The sequence below is a fragment of the Onychostoma macrolepis genome, chromosome 07, assembly GCF_012432095.1.
Source record: "Onychostoma macrolepis isolate SWU-2019 chromosome 07, ASM1243209v1, whole genome shotgun sequence".
Taxonomy (NCBI): Eukaryota; Metazoa; Chordata; class Actinopteri; order Cypriniformes; family Cyprinidae; genus Onychostoma; species Onychostoma macrolepis.
Window position 1 is genome coordinate 38,057,518 of NC_081161.1, and position 14,160 is coordinate 38,071,677.

At 38.8% G+C, this 14,160-nt stretch overlaps 1 protein-coding gene across 10 annotated transcripts in view; it reads right to left on the reverse strand.

Annotated features, from left to right (window-relative positions):
• Positions 1-185: 185 nt before the first annotated feature.
• Positions 186-14,160, reverse strand: part of ehbp1l1a (EH domain binding protein 1-like 1a) — a 42,108-nt gene continuing 28,133 nt past the window's right edge. For 9 of the 10 annotated variants that reach the window (XM_058781557.1, XM_058781558.1, XM_058781556.1 and 6 more), the window contains 16 exons: positions 11,506-13,997; positions 11,365-11,413; positions 10,722-10,922; positions 9,964-10,437; positions 6,102-9,236; positions 5,438-5,684; positions 5,189-5,343; positions 5,016-5,064; positions 4,295-4,825; positions 3,456-3,507; positions 3,225-3,268; positions 2,917-3,028; positions 2,519-2,618; positions 2,313-2,386; positions 1,561-1,675; positions 186-1,331 (listed from right to left, as the gene is read on the reverse strand). In XM_058781557.1, the coding sequence (XP_058637540.1) occupies positions 1,241-1,331; positions 1,561-1,675; positions 2,313-2,386; positions 2,519-2,618; positions 2,917-3,028; positions 3,225-3,268; positions 3,456-3,507; positions 4,295-4,825; positions 5,016-5,064; positions 5,189-5,343; positions 5,438-5,684; positions 6,102-9,236; positions 9,964-10,437; positions 10,722-10,922; positions 11,365-11,413; positions 11,506-13,997 (7,921 nt within the window). In that variant the 3' untranslated portion in view covers positions 186-1,240. The remainder of the gene's footprint in view (positions 1,332-1,560; positions 1,676-2,312; positions 2,387-2,518; positions 2,619-2,916; positions 3,029-3,224; positions 3,269-3,455; positions 3,508-4,294; positions 4,826-5,015; positions 5,065-5,188; positions 5,344-5,437; positions 5,685-6,101; positions 9,237-9,963; positions 10,438-10,721; positions 10,923-11,364; positions 11,414-11,505; positions 13,998-14,160) is intronic. The other variant, XM_058781565.1, reaches the window with a different exon arrangement.

Genomic DNA, 14,160 nt, shown 5'->3' on the forward strand with positions numbered 1-14,160 from the left:
CCGGCCCTTGAACTTCTGCCTAGAGCTCTGCTTAATCTGCACTTTCTATTACTGGAGTCCAGTGACATTAGGACCCTTTGCACATACTGATGGCCACATATTTCCTTTAAAACAAAACTGCACAATACTTGTAAACACACTATTGTGCTTGTTTCTGTCCAACAACCACCAGGCTGGATGCAATATAGAATTTGAAAACAATTTTATTTCCCAAAGACCTGTCAGCTGTGGGTGTGTTAGCTGACATAAGGACTCTTCAAAAACAATTCAGTCAAATAATGACATTTCAAACAGTGTAAACAGGGCCAAAGATAATATCAAAGAGCTGAGAGTCTCTAAACAACCAGTCACTCAAAAAAGCTATCACACTCACTCTTTAAAGGAGAAATTCTTCTGAATTGCTGAGGGTACATTTTCTTTTGCATTCTGTACCATACATGGATGAATAATGATGTTATATAAATACAATCTATTTTTTTTCATTAAAATATTTTAAAACAAAATGCTAACACTCAAAGTTCATGCACATACTCTCTTTTTTGACAGTTTGTATTTTCTATATCCTGTGATATTGGTTCTTCAAATAGAACAGACAACCATTGTAACAGTATTTGGAGAGGCATCATTAAGATCATATTGTTCAAATGATATCCATAACTAATAGGGTGCCTTAATGGAGAAATTGTGTGCAAAATGTTTATTTTCTTCCATGCTTTCGTGCTGTTTTGTCTGTTTGTTAGGTTAGTTAAATGTATGCCTTGCATAACAGAAGGTAATCTCTTTGTAACACAGCAGTGTCTTTTTTAACAGCCTGATCCATTTTTTCATACTTGCACTGTACTATTTTACATAGCTTTGAGACACCTTAAAATCACTGCAGCAACCGACTTATACAAACAAGTTAAATAAGGTAATAACACTGCAAAGGTCACATGTATATTATGTTTACTGAAAATGTAAAACAAGAACTGCTGTCAGAAGACTATGGACCATTACTGTCTATTTCACTTTTTCAGACAATATTCTGAGACTAAAAATGTCTCTAAAAGAAAACAGCTTTTAATCCACCCTGAAATGAGCATTCATGCTGCTCAAACTTTTCAACATGAGGACTGAGAATTCATCTAGTCACAATCTCCTTGTCATTTTTTACGATATGGTCCACACACACATTTCACTAGTCCATCAGCACAGTGTTTAACGAGGGACGGTCCTGTATAAAGCAGGCGCACAGGATCCCTCACTGTAACACACACTTCTCTTTTCGACTTCCATATTTCCTGCGTCTCATTTCTAGTCCTCTCTGCAACCTCTCATCCTCTTCAAGAGCCCTTGAGAATGAGGAGACAGAGAAAGAGTAAGAAAAAGAGAAATGCTCAACAAGCAAAAATAAAGTAAAAACACTAATATTGTGAAATATTATGATTTAATGTATTTTAAAATGTAATTTATTCCATCGATGACAATGGAATAAATTACATTTACTTCAGTCTTTGCTAAACAAGAAACATTTCAATTCTGGTCTAAAAAAGCATTGAGTATATTTTGAATGAATCTCACCCTCTCTCTTTGGCATCTATATCATGCACAAGCTCGTCTCTCTGGTTGACTAATGATACCAGCTCCTGCAACAACAGCTGCTCTCTGGTTTTATGGGCCTGGGTTTTCTTCCATTCTTCAATTTAACAAAACAAGCAAGACAAAAAAATTGAGGATAATGAGAGATGCCACATGCCACAACTGATAAAACTACTTGATGAGTGCCAAAACATCTTTAATATTTAAAAACACATGCATATGTGACCCTGGACCACAAAACCAGTCTTAAGTGTCGATTTTTCGAAATTGAGATTGAAAATGCTGAATAAATAAGCTTTCCATTGATGCATGGTTTGTTAGGATCAGACAATATTTGGCTGAGATACAACTATTTGAAAATCTGTAATCTGTGGGTGCAAAAAAATCAAAATATTGAGAAAATCGCCTTTAAAGTTGTCCAAATGAAGTTCTTAGCAATGCATATTACTAATCAAAAATTAAGTTTTGATACATTTACGGTAAGAAATTTACAAAATATCTTCATGGAACATGATCTTTACTTAATACCCTAATGATTTTTGGCATAAAAGAAAAATCAATAATTTTGGCCAATACAATGTATTTTTGGCTATTGCTACAAATATACCCCAGCGACTTAAGACTGGTTTTGTGGTCCAGGGTCACATATGCTCCTGATCATATGTGCACATTTTCTTTCATTCTTAGCGATACAGTTCTCCATTTCACATATATTTATGTAAGAACAGTCGTACCTTCCACAGCCATTAAATCTTGTAGCTCTTTCTTTAGCAGCTCAAACTTCCTCTCCAAATCTTGCTCTTCTTGTCTGTCACACAAAAGGAATGACAATAATTAGCAATGTATATTAAATCAGCCTCTGTTCAAATGAAGCTTTAGAGAGGTCATCATCTAAACAAGTATAGTGAAACAAAATTGGAATAAGTGTGAAAAGACATACAGTAACTGCAGATGGTCTTGTCTCCTGATCAAAGCGTTCTTCTTGTTGACCAGGGTAAACCACTCCTGAATCAGTGTCTCTTCTTCTGCACGATCACTACCTGGAAGTGTATGATAAGAGCACAACTTCATCAAGCCACACTAATCAAATGTATTGTCATTTGCTTAGCACAATGCATCCTAATCTATCATAATCTAAAATGAGTTAATACTGTTAATAATAATCTGGAAGTGTGTGTAAATTATACGTTTATACGTATATAATACATATACTGTATATACAGTGTGTATATATACACAAACAAACACACAAACATACGTATGTGGGGTATATTTCTTTATTTGTTATTTGTTGCATGGTAAAAATAGGCTCTCGAACTACTTTAATCTGTGATTTACCAGATTCCATAAGTCTTCTCAGTTTCCTCTCCACAATGTCTGCTCTACAATCTATCTGCTTCTGTTCAGCCTCCAGCGCCTGCATCTCACTAAGTACATATTGACTGACATCCTGCAAATACACAAACACAGCATGAACACACATGCAAATACTCACACCCATGTATACACATTTTACAAACCTAAGACATATTGGTTTGGAGTTAGTTTACTATACAATACTATTACATATAAGCCAGTCTATAAAAGACTTTTTATATTTAGCCAATATTTCAAATGACTTAGTTGAATGAAAATCGTCAAATGACCAGATTCTCTCCTGCAGTGGCCTCTTCAACATTCTCTACGTTTTCTACACAAACAAGACAGAAGAACAAAACATCTGAATCAGATTGTTTAAATGCATGCAATAGGTCATTTATTTTACGTTAAAATAGTATACAACTCAAAAAAACTTATGTTCAGCATAAGTTATGGATTTAACATGTCATTGTCTTTGAACGTAAAGTCTGAAAAGTGTGTTTTGAGTTAAATCTTACGTGAGTCTGAACCTCCTTTGGCTGCTTCACTTTCTGCTTGGACTGATGCAGCCTGGGTACAAAAACATAATGCACAGCAGCTCAGTAATACACTACTGTTTATAAAGATAACTCAATTTAAAAATTTTAATTTTTTTTTTTTAAATTGAAAAATAATCACAGTCACAAAGGACACAAAAATACAGTGCTATATAACCCAGTTCCAAAAACATTACCTATCTCATGAAAGAACATGAATCACATGTTCAAAAACTTGCATTAAACAGAGCGCACACTGTAAACAAGAGATATCACAACACATCTATACAGTCACACATGATGAGTCCTGTATATTAATCCTGAATACTGTATATGTTTGGTTAAAAAAATGCAAAGTACACAGACCATTTACAAATCTCATTTCACTCAAAACATTTAGCTTTTATGCATTATAGTTAATATTAACAATTTTGTGTACGTGTTAAACTCGTCTTCAAGTACTGACCATACTATTAAATTTAAGACAAATAACATAAAAATATAACATTACTGGCCAAAAGAATAATTTGAATAAGAAGTCTCTTTCAAAAACACCAAGGTTTGCTCACCAAGGCTACATTTAATAATTCAAAAACACAGTAAAAAACACTAATATTGTGAAATATTATTACATTAAATGTAACTTATGATTTTGAAGGATCATGTGACAGAAGACTTTAGTAATGGCTGCTGAAAATTCAGCTTTGCCATCACAGGAATAAATTATATATTATAGCCTTGGTGAACATAAGAGACTTTTTCCATTTGTTTTTTAATAATTCCAAACATTTGACCGGTAAAGTATAGTTGAAATGTTTTACCTCAGTACCGCTCTGCTGTTCGTGTGGTTCAGGCTCATCCAGTGACTCTCCCCGCAGCTTCGATCTGCGCTTTTTAACAAGATCTGCATCCTTGAGATGAGAAAAAGCCTTTGAGATGTGAGTTCTTGGTGGTGCCACCGGAGGCTGGGGGGCCCCTGATCCTCCAGCGTGGCTCGGGCCCTGCGTTCGCTTCGTTCTTGGAGGTGGCACCAAACCACCAGCACCTTCCTTGACCTCTTTTTCAGGGAAGCTTCCATTGGTCTCTAGAGTAATCCCGCTGCCCTGGAGCCTTTCTGCGCAGTAGCGAACAGCAGCTTCAGGGTCTGCTTCCTCCCTCTTCTCACCAACAGCATAACTGGACTCACTGCTGTTCTTCTCAATCTGTATCACACTGAGCTCCTGGCCCATGAAATAGGTGCGGATTTGATTGAGATACGTCATCACGATGAGCCTGTCGGGCACTGCCAGCAGAACCATGTCAGAGGGCTCTATCAACCTAGAGATGCCCAGTTCAGCAAAGCCATCAAACGCCTATGAATACACAAGGAAAGCTTCATTTTTGCCATTTTGCCATCATTAAGGTAAGTGCACAGCAAAAATGGCCTTGTAATTTGTTTTGTACAGTAAAACACCATTAAATAGGGTCTGTCAATTAGATCACAGTCAAAGGAAATTAAAAAAAGAAAAAAGTCATTATCTAATTTGAAAATGGGTGGATCACCTTCTTGTTGTTGCGCTTAATGTCATATGGATCCAGCATTTCATAATTTCTAAAGACAGAATAACAAACAAATGAACAAAATATTGAGTAAATCTGGGTTGACAAAAAATACATAACCCATGTAACATTTATGAAATGAGCTTAATGCCTTCTTCCACATAAAAAACACCCACACTTTATCTGGATGGAAGTGATGCAGGATGGCACAGAAAGCGAGGCCGTTTCTCCACGAGGTGCTGAAGTTTGTGATCCGGACACCCTTGTAACCTTGTGTGACCTTTTGGCACCATTCCAGCAGAGACTGACTTGAATTCACTAAGGTTGCAATCTAGAATTGAAGGCAAAAACAAATTAACTACCTGCTCATTGATGTCACTATGGTAATATGATCAACGTAATTAAAAAGCAGCAGATTTAACAACCTCTGTTTCACTTGTTGGCGATGTGTGAGCTGTGGAACTTCCCTGAAGGTCTATGGCATCTGCTGCAGCTCTTCGTTTATTACGAACAGGCACTGTCAGCTCATTATTGGCCTTTTCTGAAACCTCATGTTGATTGGCTGACGAGGAACTGGGAATGGAGACGTCTTCTGGGAAAGAGGCACTTAATCGTTTCTTCACACGAGGCATTGGCACAGGAAGATTAGAGGAGTCTTCAGCTACTTCTTGTCTGGATTAAAGAAAGAAAAGAAATATTAAACAAAACTGATTTCTAAATTTAAATAAACTAGTATTGCAAAATGTAGATATATCTCTGAAGCCTAAAAGAAATTCATATTTAGTTTTGCATAAACAACGTTGTATGCATAACAACAAAATTAAACAAGCACCAAAGTCTTCACCTTTATCAAACAATCACTTATTTTTATTTACATTATGCACATTTTTCATAAAGACAAACAGTTTAACTGAAAGGTCAAACCCATAGTGAATAAATTAATCTTAAACCCATTGTTTTTGAAAACCCAACATCAAAGAAACAAGTACTGGATGAAAAGACAGTTAGAGAGCAATTACGGCACTTTTGTCAAAAATTGGCATTTGTAATGTCTACAAATGTTGCAACAGTTTATCCTATGAAACTTACCTAAATACATCTATGATAACACCTGTGTCATCTACAGTGTCCATGCTCAAATCAACCACATCATCTCCAGAATGTACAGCATCTTTTTCTTCCTCAACACTTTTATCTTTTTCAGTTTGTTGGTCTGTCTCCCCTTTGTCCTTACAATGTTCACCAAGTGGAGAACCAGTCTTAGGTTTTTCACTGATAACTGTTACATCAGGTACTAACTGGCCAACAGGTTCTAAACCAGACTCCTCCAGACCTTTTCTGTTTAGCTCTACTTCATTGGCACTTGAGGTGGTGGAATCCTCAAGGCTCTCAATCTCTGCTTCTGCCCTCACCTGCGTGTCCACTTCAACAGGCCATTGTTTGTTTTCTGAGAGATGAAGCTTAACTTCTTCTTCTTGAGGGAAGCTTGAAAGGTTCTCATCAGAGAACTTATCACTGAGTTTCTCTGAGTGGGGAATTGGGATGGGCATGCTTGCATCACTTGGTACTCCTTCAAGGACTCCTATGTTAAGTAAATCTACAGGAGGTGGACAACTCGAGGGAACAGTGGGATCACCTGGAAAGGAGCCACTTAGATGTTTCTTCACACGTGGCATTGAATCTTGATGGTTTTCTGTTTGGGGAACAATGTTATCTGAACCTGGAAGGGAGGATGAAGGGGCTGGAAGATCATCTGGAAAAGAACCACTGAGACGTTTCTTCACACATGGAACCAGGACTGGAAGATTTGAATCTTGAGGGTCTCTCGTTTGGAGAACAATGTTGTCTGAATCTGCTTGAGATGAAGGGGTTGATGAAGGGACAGGAAGATCATCTGGAAAAGAACCACTGATACGTTTCTTCACACGTGGGACCGGAACTGGCAGACTTGAATCTTGATGGTCTTCTCTATTGTGAACAATGTTGTCTGAATCTGTTTGAGATGAAGGGGTTGATGAAGGGACTGGAAGATCATCTGGAAAAGAACCACTGAGACGTTTCTTCACACGTGGGACCGGAACTGGCAGATTTGAATCTTGATGGTCTTCTTTATTGTGAACAATGTTGTCTGAATCTGTTTGAGATGAAGGGGTTGATAAAGGGACTGGAAGATCATCTGGAAAAGAACCACTGAGACGTTTCTTCACACGTGGGACCGGAACTGGCAGATTTGAATCTTGATGGTCTTCTCTATTGTGAACAATGTTGTCTGAATCTGTTTGAGATGAAGGGGTTGATAAAGGGACTGGAAGATCATCTGGAAAAGAACCACTGAGACGTTTCTTCACACGTGGCACTGGGACTGGAAGACTTGAATCTTGATGGTCTTCTTTTTGGGGAGCAATGCTATCTGAACCTGCTTGCGATGGAAGGGAGGATGAAGAGGCTGGAAGATCATCTGGAAAAGATCCACTGAGACGTTTCTTTACACGTGGGACCGGAACTGGCAGATTTGAATCTTGATGGTCTTCTGTACTGTGGACAATGTTGTCTGAATCTGCTTGAGATGAAGGGGTTGATGAAGGGACTGGAAGATCATCTGGAAAAGATCCACTGAGACGTTTCTTTACACGTGAGACCGGAACTGGCAGACTTGAATCTTGATGGTCTTCTTTTTGGGGAGCAATGCTATCTGAACCTGCTTGCGATGGAAGGGAGGATGAAGGGACTGGATGATCATCTGGAAAAGATCCACTGAGACGTTTCTTTACACGTGGGACCGGAACTGGCAGATTTGAATCTTGATGGTCTTCTGTACTGTGGACAATGTTGTCTGAATCTGCTTGAGATGAAGGGGTTGATGAAGGGACTGGAAGATCATCTGGAAAAGCACCACTGAGACGTTTCTTCACACGTGGCACTGGGACTGGCAGACTTGAACCTTGATGGTCTTCTGTTTGGAGAACAATGTTACCTTGATCTGCTTCAGATAAAGGGGTGGATGAAGGGGCTGGAAGATCATCTGCAAAAGATCCACTGAGACGTTTCTTCACACGTGGCACTGGGACTGGAAGACTTGAATCTTTATGCTCTTCTGTTTGGAGAAAAATGTTACCTTGATCTGCTTCAGATAAAGGGGTGGATGAAGGAGAAGGAAGATCATCTGCAATATTGTCTGAATCTGCTTGAGATGAAGGGGTGGATGAAGGGGCTGGGCGATCATATGTATAAGAACCACTGAGACGTTTTTTTGAACGTGGTACTGGGACTGGAAGACTTGAATCTTGATGGTCTTCTGTTTGGAGAAAAATGTTACCTTGATCTGCTTCAGATAAAGGGGTGGATGAAGGAGAAGGAAGATCATCTGCAAAAGATCCACTGAGACGTTTCTTTACACGTGGCACTGGGACAGGAAGATCAGTGTATTTGATTCGCATTTTTACTTCTGACACCTCAGGAACATTCAAATCCAGTTGTACCTGGTCTTTCATGCTCAATTCATCACCAGTATGGGTCTTTCTTTTGTCTTCAGACTGGGACATACTGGTGATGACAGAAGACAATGTACTCTGTTCTTCAAACTCTCCACCAGCTTCATCAACATTGCTGGTTTGAGCTTTATTCTTCTGCCTCTGAGGAGCACGTAATGGTGTGACTGTGTCTTCCGCAGGCACTAGGGGAACATTTTCTTCACTGTTGCTATGACATGATGCTATAATTTCTTTGGGTGTGGGCTTCTCTTTGGGTTCTGGTGAAGAAATCTTAATTTTGGATACTTTTACTACATTTTCAGCTGCTTCTATCACAGAGGTCCCATCAAGAAAAGAAGTGCTTGTCAGTGGAAAGAACTCTACCGCATCTACCGCAGCTGAAGAACTCTGGATGGTGGTGAGTGGGGTGTCTGGCTGTACAATTTGTGATTTACTCTGAGAATAATGATCAGTTTGTTTTATGACACAGATGTTGTCATTCTGAGCAATTGGCTCAGCTGGATTGGAAACTGGTGTTGATGACAGAAATGTCTCTTGAAGAATGTCTTGCTTCTTAGTCCTTCTTGGTGGCACAGGTTCTTTTGAAGCTGAAACAGTCTCTTCTGTGACAGTCCCTGGGTTATGAGAAGTTATTGAAGTCAGTAAGGACATAGGTAGTTTCTCTTCATCCAGCAATTCATCCTTAGTCCGTTGGATGAACAGAGAGACTTCTTGGACAAAATGATGTTGTGGCCTTAAGAACAAAAATACAGTATCACTAGTTTATTTTCTGTTGAGATAATGAATGCACTGACTGTACCACGACACACTTATAAATCACAACCAAACACCCTGTTTAGCAAGCAGTTGTACCACTGCATGAAATGCTGTCTTCAGAAATTGCACATACCTTTGCATCATGCGACGAGTAAATTAAAGTCACAACAACGGTGGATTTGGTAATAAAAGCACAGAAGATCACAGCTTACAATCTTAGCTGAACAAAGTGTTCTTTCAAGGTGAAGTGTGTAATTTCTTTGTTTTAAAACAATTTCTCTTCCCGGTTTCATTTGCAGATACAACAGTAAGTAAAAACAGTGGAGTTTTCAAAATCGATTCAGTCTGCTTAAACATTTCAATGCCTGATTTGGGGCAGGACATTTCGTCTGGCCAAACAATGGAAGAAGGGGCTAAAATGAAAGGGCAGTAGGTGTGTTGCATATCTGGACACAATTAATATTTCTGCAATTCCATTAGGTGCCACTAGGGGCACTGAAATTACACAATGCACCTTTGAGCAAAAAGCAAAATTAAACACATGGACATAATATTTAGAGAAAAACAAAATAAAAGCCATCTCAGTGCAAAATGTGTGCAGATGTGAGAAAGAAAAGAAAACTAAAAGAAAAACAAATATAGCCGTGCTGTCGTTTACAGGACTTGCAGGTTGGGTTTGAATGCAACACTAATGAGGAACTCACCCCTTCTCTGGAAATAGTGTGGTTGACAACTCATCCTTCAACATTTTACTTTTTGTCACAATATCATCATTACCAGTTTCCTCTTGAATCAAAGTTGTACACTCCTGTATCAACGAGTCAACATCTGTTTTGTCCTCCTCCTCTTTGGTTATCTCATGGAGGTCGGCCTCTGTTAAAGGTGGCCACTTCCTCATTAGGCAAAATTCTTCATCTTCAACGAACCAGCTTTCAATCTCTTTTGATGACAGTGATGTTTCTGAACAACCACCAACCAAACGCCACATGTAGGGTTCAGCAGAATCAAAGACCTGAGTCTCCGCTGCCTGTACGAGCGCCTCCAATGAATGATCACATCCAGTGGCGCTGTCCTGGGGATCCACAGAGGACGAAAGACTGTCGAGAGGATCTAAAGTGTCCGTGTCTGTGACTGACCCAGAGCTAGAGGGCTGTAATATTGCTGCAACTGTCTCATAACTAAAAGAAAGCAACACTTGAGATGTAAAAAGTAAAAAAAATAATTTAAAAAAAGTTTCCAGAACAATACACATAAAAATATGATACTAATGAAAAAAAAATACTTTAACACAAGAACACATTGGAATATGGGTATGAGTAGTTTTCTTCATTTCTCAGGATATCTCAGGATATGAATCTAACTAAAAAAATGAAACAGGTCTACATATATTGCAAGTGTTCTTCAAATAAAATCAAAGCAAACATGCTCAGTGATTTCACCCAGTTATGTTATTTGATCTTACCCTCTGTGAAAGACATCAACTATAGTCCTAACAAGACCAGAAGATCCTTCTTTTTCAGTGGAAGTATCATCTGCCTCCAAAACTTCCCATCCTAACGCTATAGCAGTTTCTCCAGGCTCTGCAGTATCATGAGTTTTACTAGCAGACTGCTCCCCAACATCTTGCTCTTCCAGAAAAAACTTCACCTCATGGTTTTCAATACTGATAAAGAATAGTTCAATAGTCAGCATGGTCCATGATGCAATTCACATGCACCATGCGTCTCTCTCATGTACATGCACTAAAGGTGTTTTTAGGCACAACATACAGTCAGGTGATATAACAAAGTTAGTGAAGAAAAAGTCAGATATTAATCAGGTCAAAACAAATCATGTTGAGCCATGTTTTATTGGATTATTTTGAATGACACAATGGGTGTTGTCTTTACATGAACAGGCTTGCATAAAGCTCCCATTAAGCCTCAACAATTTCAAGAAATAATATATATGTAAAATAACTACAGTAAAATTAATTTGGTCTCAATTAATGTACAAAACATCTCAAACGATGTCAAAACAATATATTGCACATGCAACAAAAGAACACAAATGTACTTCTAAAATGTTTTCACACGCCACACACAAAAATGTGCTATGTAACTCACCCTTCGGCCAAGAGCATTTCATAAGAACTTTCTATTTCTTTAGGATTTTCTTAACAAAAAAAAAGAAAAAAAAAGTCTATAGATTTCTGAGAATATATATTGCTCAATGTTCAAGCCACACTCTAAAAATGGGTCTCTTACCAGGCCCTGTTATATCCAGTGTTTGATTTCTTTCAGATTCTATGTATTGGGTAAATTTGGCTTCAAATTTGGTGTGTTCTTGGGTTGGACTTGATGGAGAAATTGCATATGTAGAAGCATCTGGGAAATCAGGAAGCCTTGCTTCAACTAGGGAACACGGCACTTCAGGGAACAGGTGACTAAAATCTGTTTCATTGGTTGCAGAGAATGGAGCCTCTGGAGAAGCTGGGAAGGCAGTTGTCACTGGACCCTCTACTTTTTTAAGCCTTTCTGAGCATGGAAAACCATCATTTCTGGCCTTATTGGGGCACGTAGGGGCAAGCAAGAACATGGTTTTTGAATGCTCTTCATTATCCTTTGTATAACTTAAAGACCAAAACGGTCTTTCTTTAAGAGGTTTAACCCATATGGGCTTCTGAGTGGACCATATGCTTTCTTGAGACTCTTCTATGGGCACAGATTTTACTGTAGGAACACCTACAATAAAAGAAAACATTGGGCAAGAATGCAAAAGGCTGACTACATCTGGTTCTTTATGGAGATAGAAAGCCTCCACTTTAACCTGAGGTAGAGAAGGGAAACCAGGTATGCATGCTTCTCTTGGGCAGGTGGGTACCAGTGCAAACATCCTCTGCAAAATATTTTTGTCTATTTCTTTATATGGAGTTGCAAAATTAAACTGGACAAGGAGCTCTGACCTTGTTCTCAGTGGCCTCTCCAACAGGGGTGTTTCATTCTCAAACCATGTTTCTGCGTTTATTCCCTCACTTGATGATAATCCCATGATTCTTGACTTCTTTGGAATGCAATGATGTAGATCAACCATACTGGGGGGAAGTGAATCTTTGCGCTTAGGTGCATATGGGAATCCTGGTATTCTTGCCGTTGATGGACAGGTTGGAGCCAATGCAAACATTATTTTGGTTAATTCACTAAGCCAATCACCTCTGTCATTAAGAACAACAGGTTGCTTTTTAAAAGATACATTGTACAATGTTTTCTTGTCAACAAACCAAACTAAATGCTCTTTTTTAGAAGAAAATCCTATAACATTAGACTTCTCCGGGCAAGTGGGAAGCATGTGCAGCATTACTGGCTCGGGCACAGATGGAAAACCTGGAACACAGACCACTGGTGGACATGTAGGTGCCAAAGCAAACATTCTATGACCGTTTTCTTTGCATATCTTGTCCATGTCCAAAACAACAGGGGGTTTCTTTAATGGATTTGAACACAAAATAACTGTACTAAAAGGCCAATTGGACATCTTAGGCTTCTGGATGCTCGGACAACCAGCTATATGCGAAATCTCTGGGCAAGAGGGACACATGTTTTGTATGTTCAGCTCCATCTGTGATTTACGATGTGGTCTAGATGGAAAGCCTGGAATACTTGATGCTTTTGGGCATGTTGGTGCCAGAGCTATAATCTGGGAGTCTTTGTCATCTTTAATGGGGTCAAAAATACCAGTCTGTCTATCTTTTAATAAACTGCAAAAGATTACTGCTTGATCACTAATGCACTCCATGCCTTCAAGGGCCCTTAGAGAAGGACATCCAGGGATTCTAGAAAGCACCGGACAGCATGGAAGGAGCTCCAACATATTTGGCTCTGCTTGGGTTTCAGGGATAGAATCTGGCATTTGTGCAGCATTTTCAGACACAAAGGTTAATATCTCATTTGCAGGCTTGGAATCATCCCTCAGTTCTGACTCAGCAATTGTAGACTCTTGAAAAATTAATTCTTTACATGATTGAATAAGTATTTCTTCATACTTTGGAGCAGATATGAAATCAAGTTTTGAAGATGGAACTGTATCCACCATCATTATAGTCTCCTCTGAATACTCAACTGGGCTTTCGATGTGTAAAATTGGCTTTGCTTCAGGATGTTCTTCCAATAATGATGTTTCCATGCTCAGCCACTCCTCATACTGCTTTTCCTCTGGAATTGGGGTCTGTGAAGATGTGTCAACAACAACGAATGTTTCTGGAAAAGATATACATGGGGCCTCTTTGGGTCTTTTAGCAGATGGAAAGCCAGGAATTCTTGCTTCAGTTGGACATGTGCATGTCAGGGACACCATATTTGCCTCATAGGGGGATTTTTCCAAGTTTGGCATTAAAATATTTTTTGGTGAGTTACGTGACTCATCCCAAATTATACTTAAATCAGTAGGCCAGTTGATTATGTCTGTTTTACATATGCTAGATAGCGCTGTTGATGGACATCCAAAAACTCTTGAGAACAGTGGACATGATGGAAGAAGGTCTACCATGTTTGGGACACACTCTTGTTGCAGTCCTGAAGGCTGATCTTCAGCTGTTGAAGGTACCATTCTATTATGATCTTTTGTAGTCTCTTCTTGCTTAAAACCTTCAGCAAACTGTTCTTGCGATGTCCATAATACACCTTGATCCACGTCATCGTTTTTAAACAGAGTATCTCTGTAATTTTCATAAGGCGGAATCTGAGCACTTATGCTTTGACATCTGAGAAAAATAAGCATATAATCAGATGTCAGATGTGAAGTTGAAAGAAGATTTGACTGCATGCATCATTCTGTTTACTGGCAGCCATTTAACTGATTCAGTATACGTGATGCAGGCCTAAATTGTCTCTGTTACAATTCACAAGCTGTGCTTAGTTTTCACA